We start from the raw sequence: 22,449 nt of genomic DNA, 5'->3' as shown, positions 1-22,449 counted from the left end.
TGATTATGTCTCTTTGAGAGAGGATTTTCCTAATGAGAGCCCTGACAAGTGACTGCCCTCCCTCCCTGCCTTCCTTTCAGTTCTTCCTTCTAACTGTATCTAGTTCCTACTCTCTGCCAGGCCCAGTGCAAGGCGCGGAGGGTGCAGAGACGAACTGGGCAGCCCCTGCTGTCTGGTGTGAAACCCTTTTGCTTTCTCCTCTTCCCCCCAGCCCTTCACCAAGTGTCTCATCGTTGATGCTTTTGCGAAACAGCATAAATAGGAAAAAGGCAGGATTAGCAGATTTTGTGTTTTGCATCTGACATGGTACTTGACTCACTCAGAAAGTCTTTTCTGTTCACAGATTACTGTCGGTGTATACGATCCCTGTAACTTAGCCCAGTACCCTGGCTGGCCTTTGAGGAATTTTTTGGTCCTCGCAGCCCACAGATGGTATTTACGTGTGTGTGTGTTTGTCTGTCTCTCTGTCTGTCTTTGTCTATATGTTTTGGACATTGCATCTGACTATATCTGTATTTCTGTTTTCCCAAAGGCGTTTTTTAATTGCTGCCAAAGAAACCAGATAATAAATCACTAAGTCAGTCATGAGCCCATTTCCGTCAGTGGTGAGCCACTAAGCAGGTCTGTTGTGGAGCCGCAGACTCTGACTATACTGCACTAAAGATACTTTTGCGTAGGGCAGGGCCAGCGGCCGGAAGTCCCAGTCCTGAAATTGTCTAGCCCTCCCTTTATAGCTCTCTGGGTCGCTCTCAGATAGGACTTTCCTTTTGCTACCATCCTCCCCTTTTCCTGACTCTAAACTAAATAAAACAGAGGGTAATATACATTTGAAAAGATGCTCAACGTCACTAGTCATTAAGGAAGTAAACTATACCGAGATACTACTGCATGCTCACCAGAATGAATTCAACAAGGTGACAGTACCAAGTGTTGTCAAAAATGTGGATCAGTTGGAACCCTCAGACACTGCTGGGAACCTGTTTGGCAGTATCTCCCAAAGTTAAGAACTTCTAGGCTCAGCAGTTTCCATCTCAGGTATATAAAGCACAGACGTGCTTACTCAGATGCAAGCAAAACACATGTACAGGAAAGTTTATAGCAGCCTTATTTTTGATAACCAAACCCTGGTAATAACCCAGATGTCCTTCAACAGTGGGATGGACAGTGAATGGTGGTGTGTTCCTTGCAGTGGAATGCAGTGTTGTAGTAAATCTGAATGGTACACGTATCAAACATGGATGAATTTAAAAAACATACTATTGAGTGAAAGAGGCTGGACCTACATGAATTCCTGCTCCATGGTTCCATGTGTGCAAAGGTCAAAACAGGCAAAACCCATCTATGGACTTAAGAGCAGTGGTTACCTTTGAAGGGGCTGGGTAGTGACTGGGAGAAGGCATGAGACACACTCCTTGTGTTTAGGGTTTGTGTACTTGTCCTTGTATCTGCTTTACTTACGTAACAGTATTCACTAAAGGTAGATAAATTAGCAATCGTCCCCGGAGGGCGAGTGGTTAAACTTGCTGATCCTGGAGGAGAGTCTGCAGGGCAGGGGCCTCCTCACTGTTGCTGGACTATAGGTTCAGACGGGAGAAGGGGGACCAGAAGAACCCATGTTTGTCTTAGAGTTTCTTTTTAATGTCTTATGAGCTTTTTTCCCCTCTGTATTTAAGATTCATGTGTCAGAATTATTTATGTACAATGTAAAATTGTTATATAAAATGCACCTAAAGAAAAATCACAGCCAGTTCAGTGCTCAGCCTCTAAACACCTAGACAAAGGAAGCTTATGTAGATGTGATGAAAATCTCTCAAAGGTTAAGGCCGTCCCCTGAAGGTGCCAGGGAGGCGTGATTACAAGGAATTGAATCTTCTCCATCTGGGTTTGCCAAAGCTCTTACATGAGCTCTTTCTTTTCCTTCCTTAAAACAAAAATAAAAACCCGGGGCCTGCCATCAGGAGTAGCAGTTTCCAGTCTGTTGAAGTCCTCTGCTTCCGGGACCGCACCCTGCAGGGGGTGAGAGACATCACCCACAGCATCGTCTTCGAAGTGAAGCTTCCAGAAATGGCGTTTAGCCCAGGTAATTTTCCAGTCTTTGAGGATGCATATAATTATCATTTATCAGAAACCAAATCAGGTTTAACTCCTAACTCTTTGCCAAGGGGAATGCTTCCCTTGAACAGAGGGCGTGCTCTGCTACTCAGACAGGAACAAAGGCGGAGGTTGTCCTTGGGAAATTTCCTCCAGGCAGTTTTTCGGTCTTCAGAATTTTTTCCCCCTAGTTTTTGTTTTTGTTTAACATAAAGTCTTTATTCTTTACCCTTCTTACGGGAAGAATGAAGTATTAATGCATTTACATCTTTATTTGTTACAAGAAGTGATGTGTGATCTTCTCCGTATAGTAAGCCAAGCAGCAGAAGCGCCATTCTCCTCGTGCGTTTAATAGCCTTCACGTGATCTGCTCCCGTGTGGTGGACAGCAGCTGTTGTCCCCATTTCATGTTAGGAAACTTGGGCTCACAGACACTTTATGTACGTAGATATGTGTGTGTGTATATACACCTGCATTTACTTACATATTTATATTTAGGTACATGTCACAAAGACGGAGTAACACACTCGATTTTGAGTAAAATAGAGGCAATAACACCCCTTGTGAGGACTCTGAGTCCGATGTAAAAGACAGACTCAATGTTTGGCATATTATAGTTGCCTAATAAATGCTAATTTATGTTACTTTCCTATCTTACCCAAAGCCCAGCACTCTTTCCAGAATGAACCCTCAGACCCCTATGACTTACACGGTTTCCAGAGCACTTAGATACACGTACGCTGTTGAATTTGCTCCTTACGGCATCTGCGTCGTTCCAAGGCACATGGCTTTCTTTAATTCCATGAGTCATATGCCTTAAAGTGTGTGTCTGTTTTGGGGGGTTGGGGGAAGGGTTAGAATCTCTTCTGAGAAGTCATTTCTAGAGAGCAGAAGTCAGAAGGGTTCAGAATTGGCTCTGACAACATTTCCTCAGTGATTCTTTGCCTCAGCAAGAAGAGCGTCTTAAATAGACTTCCTCGGAAAGCGTGACAGGGTCTTCTGCTCAGTGAGGCCAAAGAGGAAGTTGTTTGCTTGCTAGTTTAGAGCCTGAAGGTACCTCTGGCCTCTGTCTTCAGATATTTGCGTTTGATTTAGCGCCCTCTTCTGGCCTGTTCTGAAATAGCTTCCACGTGATGTTAACTGGTGTGCCACACCTTTGTTTTATCCAGTGGCAGCTTGAAGGTAGCTCCCGGGAACTAGGTGAGCGTGAACTAACCAGTAACACGCCTGGTCTACACCCGGCAGGCCGCCGGGTGCTTCCACACGTCGCTCCCTTAGCCCTGCCAGCCACCTCCTGGGGAAGACACTTCTCTTTTCATTTTTAAGATAAAGTTGCTGAACTACTCATAATGCCCTTTTCCCAGTGATATCGCTGATGCTTGGTGAAGCTGGCAAAGCACTTCCGTTTGAAAAAGAGCTTTTTCTCTGGTGCAGTGATGCCCTCGGTACGTCTTTACACTTGATATTGAGTGTAGATGATTTCGTTTAAGAAAGGCAAATGTTCCTCTTTTCATGTAAATTAATGTTTTCCCTCTTAGCTGTAAATAAAACTTTATAAAGAGTTATTGTAGATTATAGTGTGAACGGAAGGTATCAGTATGGTAGTATCTTTTTGTATTTCTAAGACATCCCACAGTTGCAATGACAGTGGTATAAGAAATAGAATTTTAAATATCCTATGTCTTATTTTGTTCTTCGTGTGTGCAGCCAAGCTCACTCTCCTTTGCTGACAGAGCGCCTGGCAGCCGGCAGCCTGCTGAAGGCGCAGCGGAGTCTGCCAGGGAGGGGGGGTGGGGGGGAGCGGGGTGGGGGGAGTAGTGGGGGGGGGGGACGGGGGAAGCCCCGCCTGTCCTGGCTGTGCTCCTCCTGTTTGTCCAACTGCGGGAAACGGGGCCGGATTTCCCCCTAAAAGATATTTTCTCATTACCTTGAGGTATTTTCTATGAGTGTAGATTATACGGCAGCAGATATGATAAATTAGATATTATGGCCATATATAGTATTTTTTAAAATTATCAGTAAGTTTAAAGTACAGCTAATTTTCTTAAAATGGCTGTAACATCTTAAGTACAGAGATCTTTTCATTTGAAATGACATTTTGCATTTATGATTTCTTATCTGTAAAAGCAGAAAGCTTAGGCTGGAGACATTAATTATAGTATTAGACTGTGGTTCTGAAGTTCTTGTCAAATTTCTGTGCTAGGTGTTAGAGAACCATTTTAAAATTTAATGTAAATCAGGAGAGGATATAGTTCAGTGGTAGATCGCGTGCTTAGCATGCATGAGGTCCTGGGTTCAATCCCCAGTAGCTCTATTTAAAAAAAAAAAAAGTAAGAATAGTAACTAAATCAAACAAAATGTGAGTTAGTAACAGATCTGAACTCTTTTTTTCTCCAGAAAAATAATTTTGGAGTTCTTATCCTCTTAAAGAACTCAAATCTCTTATTTTAGTTTCAATTTTTCATGGCATAAAAAGGACCACACCAGAGCACCTGAGTTAAAATAGGAAGGGACATTTGTCTTCTGGCTTCTTGCTGTGAAAGTTGCCCCCAGCCAGGTAGCTTTTTAAGGTAATTGGCCCCCTGGCTTCCCATTGGCCATCCTATTCCAGAAAGATAAGATTGTGTAGAGGAACTGAACACCTCTAGTTCCCATAATTATACTGAGCAATATTATTTTAAGAAAGAAGGCCAGAAGCTGCGAAGTCCCCAAGAAGAGGAAAACGAGGCGTTGATAGAAATGTAAAAGCAAGAGAAGGTCTGCAGGAAACCAGTGAGCAATCAGAGACAGATGCAGAATTCCTCCCAGTGCCCCTGTACCTCTGAACCTCAAGCCAAGGAGCTTCTGTCCTTTGGAGACTGTGACTCAAAGTAGATGCTGGAGGGTAGGTTGTGGCTGAGTGAATTCCCTGCTAAGGAGTTGATGCTTTTTTGTGTATTTGGGGGATTCGGTGAGAAGGGGAGAGGGACTGAGGTCCCAAGGTGCAGGGAGTGTAAGAGCGGGTGCCCCCCAGTAGCAGGATTTGCACCGCCAGGATTCCACCAAGAAAGCCAGGTTTCCACTGAGGTGAGGAGGTAGCATGAGTGTTCTGCAAAGTAACTGAGATTTTTCGGAGGATTTTGCAACAGTAGAATAGAGCAGCATTTCCCCGAATGTGTCCCGTGAGATTTTACTTGGTGTTACTGGGTGACAGATGCAGAGAGCCAGGTAAATTTGGGAAGCTCAAAGCCAAATCGAGTGAAGTGGCTCCTTGACTGCAGGTTGCTCAGAGCTTTGCCTCCTTCATGTGTGATGTGAATCTCCAGGTTTGGGTGGTTGGAGGCAGGCAGAGCACCTAGCCAGGGGAATAGCAGCATTTCCCAAGCCCATTAGCCATAGGGTCCTTGATCTCGCCGAGCTTTGTGGAGGGCACATTTTGAGAACAGCTGGAATTGGAGTTACAGGGGCACCCACTGCAGAGGTTAAAAGAGGTCAGTGGAAAAGGGATAAGTCAGGGAAGGGGGAAGTCTGGGTGGTTAAGGATGGGCTTAAGGAGAGGGCAGCTTAAGAGAAGAACAGTCCCTTAGACTGTAATCTGCAGACAGGTAGGTGCACAGTGATGGAACCGAGAGGCCAGGCGGAGGGATGCGGTAAGGATGAGGAGTAGGGGTGGGGCACATGGAATGAAAGGTTCAAATCCTGATGGGAACTCAGCAAAAGGTGTGCCGCAGTCACCCTGGCTTGTCTTCCTTCAATAGAGAGCCCTCCACAGGGTTAGACACGCTCCAGAGATGAGTGTCTCTTTTTGAGCAGCTTCTGGTAACTACAGATGTTGAGGCAGCTCGGGCCAGAGGCCAAGGCTGTTTCAGGAGCCCCTCTACAGGAAGACTGCTCAGCACTGAGGGTCTCTAAACAGATTCCTAGTGACTGAGGGAGATGGGGAAGCAACTGAGGCAAGTAGATGCAAATTCAAGCCTGCGAACCTCCTTGAAAAAGAAGTGAACTAAAGGCTTATCAACTCATGGGCCATCTTGCTGCTTTGACTTATTTGTTATTCTTCCCTCCTTCACTAAATTTACTGTTTCATTTGTCTTAAGATTGTCCCAAAGCAGTCGGATGGGAAAAGAACCAGAAAGGAGGCATGGGACCAAGGATGGTGAACCTCAGCGAATGTATGGACCCTAAGAGGTAAAATTTGGAAGCTGCCGTCTCCAGGGGGTCTCTTTGTAACCAGAATGCATACAAGGTTCTGTCAGGCCAAGCGCAGGCCAAGCTCAACTCCAGTTGAGGCCAGGGCGGGGGTGCCATTCATGTGGGCGATGTGTGGTATCCCACTCTTTGCTGCCTCTGAATTTGTTTGGTCCTGAGAATTAATATTAATGATGGGTATCCTGAAGGGCACACAGTTCATCTGTGTTTCCAGACATTCTCAATTTTGTTCTTGCTTCAAGCTTGGACTCTCAGACTGTGTACCTACACAACTTTTTAGTCCTTTATTTGTTGCCCTTCAGTTTTGTCCCATTAGCCTGCATTGAAGGCCATTATAAGAAATATTTCACAGAAACCAGACTTGTATTGAAGGCATGATATAAGTATCCCCTTTACTGAGGGGACAGAAATTTCTCTGTTTTCAGCATTAGGCAGAACTGTCCTCTTAAGCATCTGGTGTGTTTTTATTCCTGGACACAGTAGCTCCTATAACTGGTCATACTTCCCATGTCACGTTGCTGCTGGGAGCTCAGTGCCACACCCGTCCCTCTGCAGGTGCAACAGATGATGATGCCGTGCGCTCTCTGGGGTAACCTTTCTCCTCCCCGCTGACCCTCAGGCTTTTATCTTCCCTGTGACCCTAATTTTCTTAGTGTTTGTTTCTTATTTTCTCGTGTAGCTGCTTTTTATCTAATAAGGACAAGATTGGGGCATAAATGAGTGACTGGCTAAGTAAATAGTAATTCTCTCATTTTCTAGGTTAGCTGAGTCATCAGTGGATCTAAATCTCAAATTGATGTGTTGGAGATTGGTCCCTACTTTGGACTTAGACAAAGTTGTGTCTGTCAAGTGTCTGCTGCTTGGAGCTGGCACCTTGGGTTGTAATGTAGCTAGGACGCTGATGGTAAGTTTGTGGGAGCCAAATGGTACCACTGAAGCTGTGGCTTCCCTTCTTATTTCACTGTACAGTCTACCCTCCGTACCTGTGGGTTTCACATCCAAGGATGTGGAGGGCCTTGTATTTTATACAAGGGACTTGAGCATCTGTGGATTCTGGCATCCCCAGGGGCTCCTGGAACCAGTCCCCCACGGATACCAAGGGATGACTGTATCTGAGTGCCTTCCATCTCCCAGATACTCCCTCTCCTCTCTCCCTCCCTCCCTCTCACCCTCCCTTTCTTCTTTTCTCAGCATCTCTTTCATTATAAAAGGATTACATGCTTTTATTATAAGGTAGAAACAGGAAATCTCCCTCCACTCCCATCCCAAGTCTGACTTCCGCGAATGAAGCAGAGTTCACAGATTATTACGCAGCATCTTTCCCTGAGGTTTTCGCAGGCATATGCAATACAGAGAGGCATTTGTCATCTTTGCTCTTACTTATTTATATTTACAGCAGTTGGATCATAGCATACTGTCTGCAACAGGCTTTTATTTTTAACTTAATAGAACAATAATTGTGGTTCTCTTTTTATGTGTTCCATGGCATGTATATATATAGTATTTTATTGTGTGACTTGGCCTCAATTTGTTTAATCAATTCCAGCATATTTTTCTTTAGGAGACGTTGTTGAAGTGAAGATTCTTATTTCTTTACATATCCATAGGATTATTTCTTTAGGAAAAAAGCCCTAGAAGTAGAAATGCTATCTTAGAATATAAAACAGAGCTTTTTAATTTGCATTTCTTTAATTAGTGAGGTTAATCTCTAATTTTTTTTTACGTACTTTATTTTATTCATGTCCTTTGAGCTGTGTTTCCTCTATTGACTTGAATCCTTTTTTTATGGATATTAACCTTCTTCCTGTAATATGATACAAATATTTTTCTCAATTTATTTAAGTTATCTTTAGCCATATAAAAGCTTTTAAAAACTTTGTGTTATTGAATATGTCAGTGTTTTCCTTTATGGTTCATAGAACTCTTTTTTTTTTGTTTGTTTGTTTGTTTAGATCTTTGTCAATGTGGAATTTATTCTTGTTATATGGTGAGAGGTAAAGATCCAGTTTTTTCCCCACAAAAGGGATAGTCATTTGTTTTAATGGCTTTCATTCAATAATCCAAATTATTATTTCCCGCCTTTATCAAACACTAAATCCCCTTCTGTACCTGAGTCTCTTTTTGAATTCTCTATTTTGTTCTCTCATTTCATTGGTTCATTCCTACATTATTGCTCACATTTTAATTCAAATTAAAATGAATTTATACCAGAAATGGACACATTATAACTGAGTGTATTTCAGGAAAAAAAAATGAATTTGTAGATAAGTTGGGAGGGATTGCCATCCTAACAGTATTGATCCTTAGTTCCAGAAGCACCGTAGAGCTCTTAAATTATTTAGATCATCTTAGTCCTTCAGTAGTATTTTCTTTATATAGGTCTCCCACGTGTCCCATTTAGTTCATTTTCACATATTTAATTTTTTTTTTTTTTTTTTTGTCTTTAAAGGTATGTTCTTCCCACTAACTTTTCCAGCTGGCTAGTACTGGGATATATAAGAAAGACAGTGAGTTTTGAATGTTTGTCTTCTATCTGGCTGTCTTTCTAAGCTCTCTGAGTTATAATAGTTTTTTATTTGATTCTTTTGAACTTTGTAGGTTGATAAGTTTTCCTCACCAACGTTTATGTCTCTGTTTCTTTTCTCTGTCTGAAAGGATTGGCTAGGATTCTGTAGTAATGTTGAGGAATAGTGGTGAGAGTTGGCATCCTTGTTTAGTTACTGACTTTAATGAGAAACTTCTTGTTTTTTCCTTTAATTTTGATATGTAACATTTGGTTTCTGCTAAATGCTCTTTTATAAGTTAAGGAGGTGGATTTTTATTTCTAGTTTACTGTGAGTTTTTATCAGAAATGATTGTTGAGCTTTATCAAATATATCTATCAAGAAAATCAAAATATTCTAATGTTGAGAGTTCTGGGAAAAACCCCTATTTATTCGTGGTATGTTATTCTTCTGATATACTATAGGATTCATCTGGTAATGTTTTATTGCTGATTTTTACATCTGTATTCATAAGTCAAGTTGGTTTAGAGTAATGCTTTTCTTTGTGATCTTTGTATATCTTGATAGCTGAGTTATGCTACTTTTATAAAATACAACTTTCTTCCTTTTTCTGTGCTCCAGGACAGTTTAGTGTATGACTTAATACTTGGTGGTTTGGTAACATTCAGTCCTAAGTCTAGCTGGGCTTGGTGACTTGTGGAATTTTATTGTGGTGAGGACAGGGACTCTTTGGGAGCTTCTACAAATGTTTCTGTATTGACTGACCTTTTTAGATTTTATACCTCTTTTGAGTCAGTTTAGTTAGGTTGTTTTCCTGGAAAATCTTCCATGTCAACTTAATTTGAAAATTAATTGATGTAAATATATGTGGTATTCTCTTACTTTCTTTTGAATCTTTATCTTCTTTTTAATCTCTCCTTATTCCTAGTGGTAAATATTTATATTTTCTCTTCTTTTCGCTTGTTCAGACTTGCCAGAGAGGCTTGCCTTTTCAGAAAACTAAATTCTCGATTTGTTTATTCTACAATTTTTGTTTTTGTTTTCAAATTCATTAATATCTACTTTTCTCTTTATTAATTTCTTCCTAATTTTGTGAAATTTATTTTGTTCTTTTCCTAACTTCCAGAATTAGGTGCTTAGATTTTATTAGCATTTTTAAAATTACAAAGTCACTGTAGACCCATAATAGAAAATTTGTAAGGCATAAAAATTATAAAACAAGAAAAGAAGATTTTCCTACTACTTTCCCACTTATTTCCTTTCAGTGTTTGTTTTATGTGTATTTTTAAATCTTATTGAATATATATAAATGCCCCTTGCTATCGTCACTTAGCATTGTAAACACTTCCTCATGTCATTAAAAAGGATGCCTAAAAAGCTTTTTTAACTGCTCTGGTCTGTGCCTTCCCAGATGATGAGACGTGATTTACTGAGACAATCCCCTAATGTCAGACATTAACATTGCTTCCAGTTTTTTACAACTATAAATTATGTTGCAGAGAACATCCTTGTGACTGCAGTTTTGTTTCCTAAGATAGATCGCTGGAAGTAGGTCAGAGGATAAGAACGTTTAAAACATTCTAGAAACAGATTGTCAAATTGCTTTCTAGAAAAATTATACCAGTTTTCATTCTCAACCAGTAAAATAGTTTTTTCATCACCCCATCCTCACCAGCATTGAGCATTGTGATTTTTCTTTAATCTTTGCAGATTAGCCATTTAAACTGTGTAGCATTCCAGGAAACCAGAAGTTAAGTGTGAAAGTCCACCTGCATGTGACTAACTTAAGGCATGTTTGCAATTTCTCTGGCTTCTTCCTGCTGCCCAGCATGTGCCCAGACTGCCTTCCTTGCTATCCACTCAGCATTGCTTTAAGGAATGCAAAAATACTTCCAAAATAAATAGCCTTAAACCAAGCACAGGTGCCTTTTGAATTTTCCGTACCTTTGTTTCCCCTCCATGGTAGTTGGCTTATTAACTGGTGAAAGTCACTTATAAAACTGAGCTGGTCGACCACAGTTACCAGTGGGCCTCAAAACAAATGGCTGATCTAAACTATGATTTTGAAAGGATGGATTCTGGTCCACCATTCTGAACCCTGAGAACGAGTCTTGGGTTGTTGTTGACCGTCCCCTGGAGCCATCAGTCTGACTGAATTTCCGAGTCCCTCGAGGAAGGATACTGAAATAAGACAGAGATCAGAACCTTTGCTTTGTGACCGTCCCAGCAGGGCTTCTCTTAGTTTGCTGTGCTCGTTGAGGACTCACTGAAATACACATCCCTCATCTCACCCGCCAAAAAGGAGGCATCTTCATTTGGTTGCCACTCTGGGGATCCCATTTCCTCCCTACCACTAACCAGATCTCTGACCTAAGATGAATCACTTATCTTCTCTGGGTTTCAGTTTTAGTATCTGTAAAACACAATAATTTTGACTAAAGATTTTAGAGAGCCTTCCTGTAAAATTGGGTGGTTCTATAAGACTTTATAGGGGATGTAACTGAAGTGTATGAAAACTCTTTCTGAGAATGTAGAATTGTCCCCGCTGTGTTCCAGAATATTAATAAGGCCTTTGCCTCTTGGAGAACTAGTACAAAATATTCTGTGATGTTATATAATTGGAAATAACTTACAAGTCACTTTTACGTGGAGTTAACTCAGGCTGTAAGTGAATTTTAGGATGTGCTGTTATTTATGCTTAATTATTCATTAAAGGAAAGCCAGGACAACGGGCAGCTATTGCTTGTCCTTTTAAGACAGCAACATAGGCAGTTCTTATGGGACTCACCTCCAAAGCTTCCTCTGGTGCTGCTGTCAAAAATGAATTATTACTCAGACCCACTCTGACATTTCTTAGTCTCATTACTGCAGGAAACCAGGCTCATGTAATTACTTCGTCTTTTAAAGAAAGTTGACACTCTGTTTATCAAAAACTGAATTTGCACAATTCAATTTCTGAAGTTTCCTGTATTTTGAGGATCCGAGGCTACTCCCAAACAAAACCGCTTTTAGGGATTTCAGGAGAGACCCTCTGTGAAATGGTCATCAGAAACACCGTGATCTCCTGTTTCCATGCAGGGCTGGGGTGTCAGACACATCACGTTTGTGGACAATGCCAAGATCTCCTATTCCAACCCTGTGAGGCAGCCTCTCTATGAATTTGAAGATTGCCTGGCGGGTGGTAGGCCCAAGGCCCTGGCGGCAGCAGACCGGCTCCAGAAAATATTCCCCGGAGTGGTACGTTGATGCCCTTTGTGGACGTCAGAGATTTTCTCCTGGATCTTTCAGTGTCAAAGTTGGGGGGATGAGGCCCTGTGGTATTGGTGAAAAAGAGTCAGACACTGTCACTTGCTACCAGCCTTTATCATGTGGCTGAGCCTCTGTGTCCTCATCTCAGAGACGGGGATCAAAAGAACAAAACAAAACGCTCATATATTATTGTGAAAATAAAATGAAGAATATATGAAAAAATGTCTCCAAGTTGCAGAGCATTATCTGAGTTTGAGCTGAGCCGTGGGGGGGGCATGCCGTCTTCCACAGGGGTCTCTGGTGGCGCAGACGTAGGGTGCTGTTTTTCTTCATCACCAGAGTACGTGGTAGGTAGTACAGGTTTATGAAATCAAGCTGAATGTAAGTCTGCAGGAGAAGGATCCGGCCAAATGTTTTCACTCTAGTTGCTCCTTGTCTTTGATTTGCATCATTTACTTTCAGAACACCAGATAGGAAGAGGCAAGTCGTTCCGCTCATTGGATTCAAAATCTTGCCAGAGTTTTTGAGGTCATCCAGCAAAAAAAGAGTCTGCATCTTGCATGCTTAGTCAGTTTATCTGACAGAGGTTAGAAGGTGTCTCCGAAGCATCTGCTTGTACTTAAAGTGCCACAAGAGGCTCTCAGCTCTGGCTAAGAAAACGCCTGCTTCCTCAAAGTTTCTCTGTTTAGTCACTCAGCATTAGATTCATTCATTTTAACAGTCTTTGCTTTAAAAGCAACTTTGACGGCTTTGTCCCTTTCACCAGTGTTCCTGAGGAACGGCGTCTACTGGGTTTAGTTTAATAGTATTGGCTGAGCACCTGTTATGTGCCCTGTGAGGTGCTGAATGTCAAAAGAGAAAAGAGTAAGTTCCAGCCCGTCACTGAGGAGGCATATTAGTTAGGTTGCTGCTGGGACTGTTGCACATCACACACCCCAGCATCTCGGGGGCTTACAGTCATAAACAGCTATTTCACACGCACAGGTCTGCGCGTTAACTGCAGCTGAGCTGCTGGGCTCAGTGGACTCGGGCTTCGAGTCAAGTTCCGGTCTGCTCTGTGTGTCATTATTTCCCAACATAGGTTCAGGGAGCAACACTCATCTGGTCTTGATCTTCTTAGGGTAGAAGGTGGAAGTGAAAAGGAGTTGGTAAGACTTAACCATATTTATACCTCTTAAAGTCAGCTCAGTAATGACACTGGGTGGTGTCCTCACGTCCATTGCCAGAGCAAGTCACACGACCAGGCCCTGGGTCAGTGGTGTTGGTCGGTGTACCCCACCCTCCTAATGGGATGGCCTGCAAATGGGATGGCCTGCAAAGTCATGTGGCAAAGGGCATGGGCATGGGCATGTGATTCTACTAGAGGGAGGCAGTGCCTAGGCAGGAAGAATACTCCAGTCTATCACCAGAGAGTATTGTAAACTCCTCCCGGGTCCCAGACAGACCTGACTTTGAATCTGAGCTCTGCCACTTAGTAGTTGCCTGAAATTGTTGCTTGCCCAAATCCTAGCCGTGGTCTGTGACTCAGTTCATCTCCCCCTGTTTATTTGTTCAGTTATTCTTTTACTCACTCATTCCTCTCATATTTATTTAAGGCCTACTATGTGCTAGGGACTGGGAAGCCGTGCAATGTTCCCCCTCCCCCACATGGGGCTTAGAGTCTGGGGGGGAAATGGTCAGTAACAACTAATTTCTTGAACAATGACAATTATAATAAGTGCACAAAGGAGGAGCTCAGTTGCCATGAGGATGCTTATCCGGTAGGCCTGACCTAGACCAGACTTCCTTGAAGAAGCTAAGTCCTGAAGTTCAGATGGGGGCTCGCTAGACCAAGGGTGGCAGAACTGTCTGTGCAGATGCCCGAGGTAGGAAGCAGCTTGGCGCTTCTGTGAACTGAGAGAAAAGCAGGCTGGCTGAAGCACGGAGGTCGAGAAAGCCAGCTGTGAAGCTAGGGCACAAGCAAGGGCTGGGTCGTGCTGGGCCTTAGAGATCAAGTTCAACTTTTCTTGGAGACATCGGCCCACCAGATCAAACCTCTCCCTCAGCACTTACATCGTGTTCCGCCATTTTCCCTATTGGATTATTCAGCCCTTACCGCCAGCAGCCAGGTCTTTTGTTTGCACTTTTATCCTTCATGCCTTACAAGCCGTAGTACAGAACCCAGCTAAGTACTTGTGGAATTCATCAAATTCGTGGAAAGTACTTGTGAAACAGTTTCACTTAGATTAGCCAGGCTTATGCGATTTTCTTTGTATGTTCAATTAGTATAGTTCTCTCATTCAACAAATATTTATTCATCTCCTTACACTGAGCCATGGACGGAAGGCTGGTCCTCAGTGAGCAAGACATGAATAGAACTGCTCTGCTACAGGCACTGTGCCTAACTCTGGGGTTGAATTGATTGAATAGGAAAAAAAATGACCTTTAATAAATCAAGTAACTATTTGAGGTCACCATTTTTTTCCCAAAGGGCAGACAATCAAATGGAGGATTATGGAGCCACACAAGAGATTTTAAAAGCCTGCTCTGGACATCTGCATCCAACCCCGTTGAGTAACTGATATCAGACTGTAAACAATTATGCACCTGGGTATACTGTGTAAAATGACTCTTCAGACGATGAACATTTGGCAGTGGAAGGCTGTGGTCTCAGACAAAAGGGAAGGAATGTTTGTCCCAGTTGATTGAATGGAGGCACTTTTTAGTCCATGCCAGAGCCCTTGGGGAGCCCAAGGAGGTAATGTTGTTCTTGATGAGCTGAGGAAAGCAAGACCAGTGTTCAGAGCAGTTGCAGTGGCTGGAATTTGCAGGACAGAGCATCAGACATGCAAGAGACGGCGGAGGAGGAGTTCCCAAAACCTGTCTAGGCAGTACCTTGAGTCTTTGACCAAATACCAAGCTGTTCATTCTCAGAGTATGACTTTGTCATCTGGGCAAAAAGCACCGTGATTCTGCTGTGAGATTAGGTTCCAGAGCTCCCACAGGCTGGGAGACATTGGGGTCCCAACTATCTGGAAGGGAGAAACCCCACTGACTGCTCTGAGCCCTTAGGTAAAATCCCAGGAAGGCCACAGAGCTAAACATAAAAGCTACAACTGGAAAGCTTCTAGGAGAAAGCAGCCTAGTGACCTCATGATGATAAAGATCCTTAGGGCCCTGGAAATGCTGATCATAAGTGAAAAAATGGATAAATTGGGCTTCATCAAAATTTAAAACTTCTGCTTCTCCAAGGATGCTGGTAAGAAAATGAAAAACTAGCCGAAACGGAAGCTACTCACACTACAGGTATTTGGCAAAGACCTTGTATCCAGGATACATAAACAGCTCCTACCATTCAATAATAAGACAGACAAACCACTTTTTAAAAATTGAAGTATAATTGATTTACAATGTCATGTTAGTTTCAGGTGTATAGCAAAGTGAAAAAAAAAAAATATATATATATTCATACTCTTTTTCAGGTTCTTTTCCTTTACATGTTATTACAAGATATCGAATATAGTTCCCTGTGCTATACAGTAGGCCCTGGCTGTTTATCTGTTTTTGTATGTATTAGTGTGTGTATGTTAATCCAGAACTCCTAATTTACCCCTCCCCTGTCCCCCCACAACCCCACTTTCCCCTTTGGAAACCATGTTTGTTTTCTATGTCTGTGAGTCTATTTCTGTTTTATAAATAGGTTCATTTGTGTCATTTTTTAAAGATTCCACATATTAAGTGATATCTTACAAGATGTGATGTTTGTCTTTGACTTGCTTCGCTTAATGTAATAATCTCTAGGTCCATCCATGTTGCTGCAAATGGCATTATTTCATTCTTTTTTACGATTGAGTAGTATTCTATTGTATAAATAAATATACCACAGTTTCTTTATCCAGTCTTCTGTTGATGGACATTCAGGCTGCTTCCATGTCTAGGCTACTGTACATAGTGCTGCTGTGAACACTTGGGTGCATGTGTCTTTTCAAATTAGACTTTTCTCTAGATGTATGCCCAGGAGTAGGATTGCTGGATCATATGGTAATTCTATTTTTAGTTTTTTAAGGAAGACAAATCTTTTTTTAAAGGAGCCAAAGACTTGGACAGGCACTACTTCTGTAGTAAAGGTCTGTAAGTGGCTAGTGAGCACATAGAATGCCCAACACCAGCCGTCATTGGGGAAATATGAATTACAGCCACAAAGATGTGTAACTACACACGCACTAAAATATCTAAAATTAAAGGACTGACAATGCTAAATGTTGTCAGGCTGTGGGGCAACCAGAACTCTCATCCTCTGGGGGTGGGAGTAGTGGGGATTGACTGGGAAGGGGTACAAGACCATGGTCTGAGGTAGTGGTCTGTACCTTGAGAGGCATACACACCGGTTAATTTGCAGTTTGTCAAAACACAGTGCACTAGACCCTTGAGATGTGTGTACTTCACTTTGTAAATTACACCTCACCTGGGCTACACACTGGATCACCTGGAGAGTTTTAGAAACTACTGATGCCTGGGCCCAGTTTAAATGGTCTGGGGAAAATCCTGGGCACTAGGAATTTAAAAAACTCCCTAGGTAGTTCTAACATGCAGCCAGGGTTGAGAACTACCATGTCAAAACTGGCTGAATCCCAGCCTCAGACTTCTGGGCCTAAATTTGGTGAGCCAAGAGCCAGTCCTCCGTGAGCTTAAACTGGCTGGAGACTTAGGAAGCAGAGATTCGTTTGGGTTAGCCAAGTAGATGTGGGTGAGGATCTGAATTATTCAAAAGGTCAGCATTAGTATTGAGTAACTATGCTTTAACCTTGGTGTCATTAAAATACCCAAGTAATAGCTTTTTGGATCATGCAACCATCATTTAAAATGTTTTGTCAATTGTGAGAAGACAGTGAGGTATTACTGTTACTGTTTCTTCCTGTCTGTGACAGTATTCGGTGCACGGTCCTTACTGAGCGGATGGATGAACTACTGAGGCCCCAGGAGTTGTCTCTGTGGTGTTCTCGTTGTTAAACTGGCTTTGTTTTGAACCTCTCTTCTTTCTGAAGTCCTTTCTGCCTGGCGTCCTTTCTGCTTTGCTTGCTTTTTTCCCCCTTTCATTCTTTTTGAAATTTTCCCTGTTACTACTGTGCCTTCCTTGAATTTCAGATGTTAGGTTTCAAGTTGAAGAAAATAGCTACAATCTACAAAATAGATTCTCCTTTGTGAAAGGACCCACTTCCTCTGTCCCTGAGCTGTTTTTCCAGTAGGTTAGAAAGCTCATGTTTTGACACACTTCCCCGTGGCCAGTGCTGTGCAGCGGGTTAACGGTGCAGCTTGTGATTCTAGAACACTTTCTTTTCTGTGGAAAGGTAATTCCCCTGGCTTCATCGGCGCCCATATGTGACTCACCGTTCATCTGCCAAGACACTGTGGGGCCAGCAGGGGACAAATGGAAATTACAGAGCTGTCCCAAAGCCCCTGTGAAAAATCCCAAGGCTCTGCACTTGAGGGAATCCAGGCTGCTGGGCGTCTTGGCTTTTGGATGGAAGATGAAGCTTCACTCAGTCCCACACTCCACCATCGCCCACCCCCACCCCTGCCTCCTAGTCAGATACCCACACTCTCCCAAGTGGATTTTCTGGTTAAAGTTAGCAAGTAGTTTTTCGGTTTTGAGTGGGAAGGGTTTGGGGTTCTGTCTGTTTTTAATGCATATACCACTAAGCAGATTAAGGCAAGACTGCCAGTTGTTGTAACCTTATGTGAATTTATTAGGCCAAATTATTTTCGTTCTGACATCCATTTGGAGGTGTTCTACTCCAAGGACGTGGAGGGGAGGGCAGTTTGGGAACAAGTGGGGACAGACAGCTGCACGGAGGGACTTGGGCAGGTAGAGGGCATTTTGATGAAAGAGCCAAAGGGACGCAGGGGTCTCTGCAGGGTTTGCCTTGTCTTGTGTGGGAAGTGCCCCCCACCTGCTTTGGAACTAGGATGCGTATGTCTATCTGCTGCTCTGTCCATCCTCAGGGACCGTGGGTGACAGGACAAGGGGTTCTGGGTTGTAGAGGTGAAGAAGGCAGGGGCATGGGCAGCAAAAGGATAAAGCAGCGTGGCCGTGGGAGGACTTCAGGCTGTAAGTGGCCAGCATACATGTCTGTGGCGACGAGGAGGCACAGGCTGAGATGCCGCCCGTCCCTTTGCCTCAGACACCCCTCCATGTGGCTGTTTCCCTAGGACGCCAACGGGTTCAGCATGAGCATCCCCATGCCGGGCCATCCGGTGAACTTCTCCAGCGTCACCCTGGAGCAGGCCCGCAGGGATGTGCAGCAGCTGGAGCAGCTCATCGAAGGCCACGACGTCGTGTTCCTGTTGATGGACACCAGGGAGAGCCGGTGGCTGCCTGCCGTCATCGCTGCAAGCAAGAGAAAGGTGGAGTGTGGGTCCTTGTCTCTGGCGGTGATTTGGGGGGAGTGTCCCCGTTCTGCCCGCCCTCCCGAGAAGAGATGTGCTTTGTGTGACCTTGTGACACGGTGCCATGGGGACTCCACTGCAGACCGTCTGCCTCACACACCATCATCCAACATAGTACTCACCCTTCACTGTTTAATTTTCATAACCACCTTCCGGGGTACTTTACAGTAGAAGGGCACTCACATTAATGTGTCAGCTCCAAGGGGACAGAGATTTTTGTCTCATTCACTACTGTTTGGTCAGTGACAACTTCAAGGGCCAACAGAATTGACTGGTGAAATCGATTACAGTACGTACACATGATGGGATAGTGCGCAGCCATTCCCAGCTATGTTCTCAAAGAATTTTGATAACGTGGACAATACCACATTATGTTAAATAAGCAGGATATTGTATATATTTTATAGCAATTATGTTTGTATGTATAAAGATATCTCTGTCTGCCTAAGTAAGTACAGGGCTGGCAGGAAGAAGGGAGAAAGGGGGAAGGGAAAGGGAGAGAAAGGCAGAAGACGACAGGGAGAGACGCCTCAGACTGAGTAGCGATTGTTTGAGCTGTGAGCTTGTGAGTAGCTTGTGTTTTGTGGATGGTTTTCCTTTATTTTTCCACCTTGCTGTATAAACAGAAATTTAGGAGAACACATTAAATTACAACTAAGAGAAGTTCTTTTGGTATAAATTTTAAAAAGCTGTCCTTAAAAACCTATGTGTTAAGGAAAAAAAACCCATGTGAAGGGTGAGTTATATAGTGTGTGATTTATATCTCAAGAAAGCTGTTATGGGAAGAAATCTCTGTAGACATGACAGATGGCAGCTAATGGTGGAAAAAATGGGTCTGAGAACTCTCGAGATGTGGTTTTGTACACCTGCCTCTTACCAGCTCGGTGACCTTGGGCAGGTTATAGAAATAACCCCCCTGACTTTGTCTCCTCATCGGTAAATAAAAAATATTGGCTGGAAGTTTTAAATGAAACTAAATGAGATAACTTATGTTAACAACTTGCCAAGTCTTCTGCACAGAAGACCTCAGTATCGGGTAGCTCTTACCAACATTAGCTTCTAGGATCTAATCATGCTCACGTGCAAGCACTTATATTTAAAGTGGACTGAATAGGAAGTTAGCCGCAGCTTAAAATATAAGTGTGTCCTAATTCTGATCTTTCATTCCTCAAAACTCACAGCTGGTCATCAATGCTGCTTTGGGATTTGACACATTTGTTGTCATGAGACACGGCCTGAAGAAACCTAAGCAGCAGGGTGCCGGGGACTTGTGTCCCAGCCACCCCGTGGCACCTGCCGACCTGGGCTCGTCACTGTTTGCCAACATCCCTGGCTACAAACTTGGCTGCTATTTCTGCAACGATGTGGTGGCCCCGGGAGATGTAAGTGCATTTCTTTGTGGTTCCAAATCTTCCCTGCTGCTGTCTTGCCCACTCGGGCAGACAGACCCAGCTCTTTCCTTTGTGACTATTTAAATATTGTCTTTTCACACAGAGAAGAATCCTCCAGTTTGGGGGGTGGCATTATCCCTCTGTGAGCCTTGATTGGCATCATCAGCTGTGTACAGCTGTTCCCTGTTCGCCAGTGTAAACGCAGCTACAAACCATTTGTATGGGAGGCTTAGCAAGGAGACTGGTCCCGGGCAGCACTCAGCACCGTGCCCGTTATCTTTGTGAAGAGGGTATTAAATGAGGAGTCTGAAGACCCAGACTCCAGTCTGAGCTTGGACACTGCCTCATGGGGTAATTCCAAATAAATCTGTTAAGCTCTCTGTGCTTCTGCAGAATGGGCCTGGGGCCCATACGGATGTCAGATTTAGCAAGTCCAAATACAGGATTCCCAGCTAACTTTGAATTTCAGGTAAATAATGAATAATATTTTAGTATAAGTATATCCCATGCAATATTTGAGACCTGCTTATACTAAGAAGAAATTTTTTTTGTTTATTTTAAATTAAATTTAAATGGGCACCTTGTATTTTATTTGCAAACCCCAGTAGGGGAGGGAAGAATACATTCCCTGACACTCAGCAGTGCAAGGTGAGTCAAACGTGAAAGGAAGTTCTCCGAACAGCGAGCACTACCCTGGTTCTGTGGTCTTAATGCCGCGGGGCAAGCAGGGTCAGCAGGAGCGGCCTTTCACCAGAGCCAGTAGTCATTGCTAGTAAAACCGAGCAGCGGCATTGAAGGCACCCTCCCCTGCATTTTCCCCTTCTTTTAAGGCTTCTTCCATAGTAACTCATACCTCTTTCGGATGACTGGCTTTTATGCTCCCCAGGATAAAGAGAAAAAGATAAATATCCTCTTATGCGAAGCAAGGTAGCTTTATCTCCTTCATGGGTTATAATACTCAGTTCAGCCTGTTGTTTTCTTATCACCAACAAGTAGGGATAAGGGTCAAGGGTCAGTTGTAGTAAAGTCGCATCTGTTCATAAGGCAGACATTTCAGAGTCAAATTTATCTCTAATAACCCCTTAAATTTGCCCAGAGTTGGAGGATTAGAATTTCTTAGAGGGAACTAATGAAGGCTTCTCTTTGGAGCCATGTTGTAGCAAAAATACTTGCACTTAGGTGCTGGGATCACACTCAGGGTGGCCAGACGCCCGGCTGTGCGAGGCACACGGGAACTGAAGCCACAGGAGAAGCAGACCGTTGCTCCCGTCTCACAGGCACTTGGAGGCGTCAGCACGGTCACAGTGTCCCCGCAGAATCGCTTGCTCTCTTCCAGTGTTGTTCCTTGCTGTGTCTCTGCCTCCCCACCCTCAAGCATAGGAGAGCTGAGGCAGTTAAAAGAACACACGAGGCAGCCCCCTGTGTAAGGCAGCGAGGCCTCATCCGATCTTTAATTTGTTTATAACTGCTAATCCTTTTTAGCATAGTACCTCATTTAGTTACCTAAACTGTATATTTTGTTTTCCTTGGTACCAATGGTATTATGTGAGGCTGCGTGATCTTTGCCGGCAGTGAGCGTCTGGTTACATGCTGCAGCCTGGTCATGGAGGAGCTCCGGCTTCAGGCAGCTGCAGCCAAGAGCACTAGAACTAAGGGTGCGTGTCGGTGGCTGTTTCTCTCCAGTCAACCAGAGACCGGACCTTGGACCAGCAGTGCACTGTGAGCCGTCCGGGACTGGCCATGATTGCGGGAGCCCTGGCAGTGGAGTTGATGGTTTCTGTTTTGCAACATCCAGAAGGGTGAGTTTGCTGTTGAGAGACGGGAGTTTAAACAAAGAAAGCTTTTGTGTCTCCTTTGGCCTTTTCTCAGTCTGACTTTTCTGAGATTTGTGTTGTCCTTTCCATCCTCAGATAAACAAAGATTTTTAAACACCTGGTCTGATTCTTTGGCCTGGAGAACTTGTCACGTGATCTTTGGAGCTCTGTCTCCACATCCTTCTGGAATTGAACTCTCTTAGAGTTAGTTGGTAACCGAAGATAAGGCAGGATAAAAATTTTGGTAGGGGCCTTGGGACCTTCATGCTTTCATTCTGTGAGTAAGTTTTGCTCTCCTTAGCCCTCGACATTTGTAAGGCATGAGTGGCATGTGATAGAAACTGCACTCGGCTGTATGTAACAGAGGTTCGTCTTCAGTCACTTCCCCAGACGGGTCGGGCTTTATTTTTCTCCGGCAGCGAGACACCCAGAGCAGGCAGTCCAAGGCCGGGCCAAGGGCTCCAGCATTCCATTAGGAGCTCTCGTTCCTTATCATTCACTCAGCCGCTCTTAGCTTTCTTCCTTATGCTTGTCACCTTGTGGTCACAAGATGACTGCTCTCCCTCCACCTCTGCTTCTGTGTTAAGTGAAGAGGAAAGGAATGACCGAAGGATAAAAGTTGTGCTCAGCTGAGACTGCCCCCTTTTAAAGAGCTCTCCTGGAATACTTACCCATTGATCCTAAAACTCCTATATCCCATGACTTTGCACTCTTAACTGCAAGGAAGACGGACAAATGTCGTTGCTTTGGCTGGACATGTTGCCTCTGAATAGAGCTGTGATGACA

At 43.6% G+C, this 22,449-nt stretch overlaps 1 protein-coding gene across 15 annotated transcripts in view; it reads left to right on the top strand.

The window, feature by feature from the left end:
- ATG7 (autophagy related 7) overlaps positions 1-22,449 on the top strand; it is a 308,165-nt gene that overhangs the window by 120,808 nt on the left and 164,908 nt on the right. For 14 of the 15 annotated variants that reach the window (XM_074344329.1, XM_074344328.1, XM_074344327.1 and 11 more), the window contains 8 exons: positions 344-432; positions 1,959-2,080; positions 6,168-6,258; positions 7,039-7,183; positions 11,862-12,020; positions 18,222-18,416; positions 19,640-19,840; positions 21,533-21,648. In XM_074344329.1, coding sequence (XP_074200430.1) covers positions 344-432; positions 1,959-2,080; positions 6,168-6,258; positions 7,039-7,183; positions 11,862-12,020; positions 18,222-18,416; positions 19,640-19,840; positions 21,533-21,648 — 1,118 coding nt within the window. The remainder of the gene's footprint in view (positions 1-343; positions 433-1,958; positions 2,081-6,167; positions 6,259-7,038; positions 7,184-11,861; positions 12,021-18,221; positions 18,417-19,639; positions 19,841-21,532; positions 21,649-22,449) is intronic. The other variant, XM_074344330.1, reaches the window with a different exon arrangement.

The sequence above is a fragment of the Camelus bactrianus genome, chromosome 17, assembly GCF_048773025.1.
Source record: "Camelus bactrianus isolate YW-2024 breed Bactrian camel chromosome 17, ASM4877302v1, whole genome shotgun sequence".
Taxonomy (NCBI): domain Eukaryota; kingdom Metazoa; phylum Chordata; class Mammalia; order Artiodactyla; family Camelidae; genus Camelus; species Camelus bactrianus.
The sequence above is the reverse complement of the archived record's forward strand: the minus strand, read 5'-3'. Positions and strand labels throughout refer to the sequence as shown.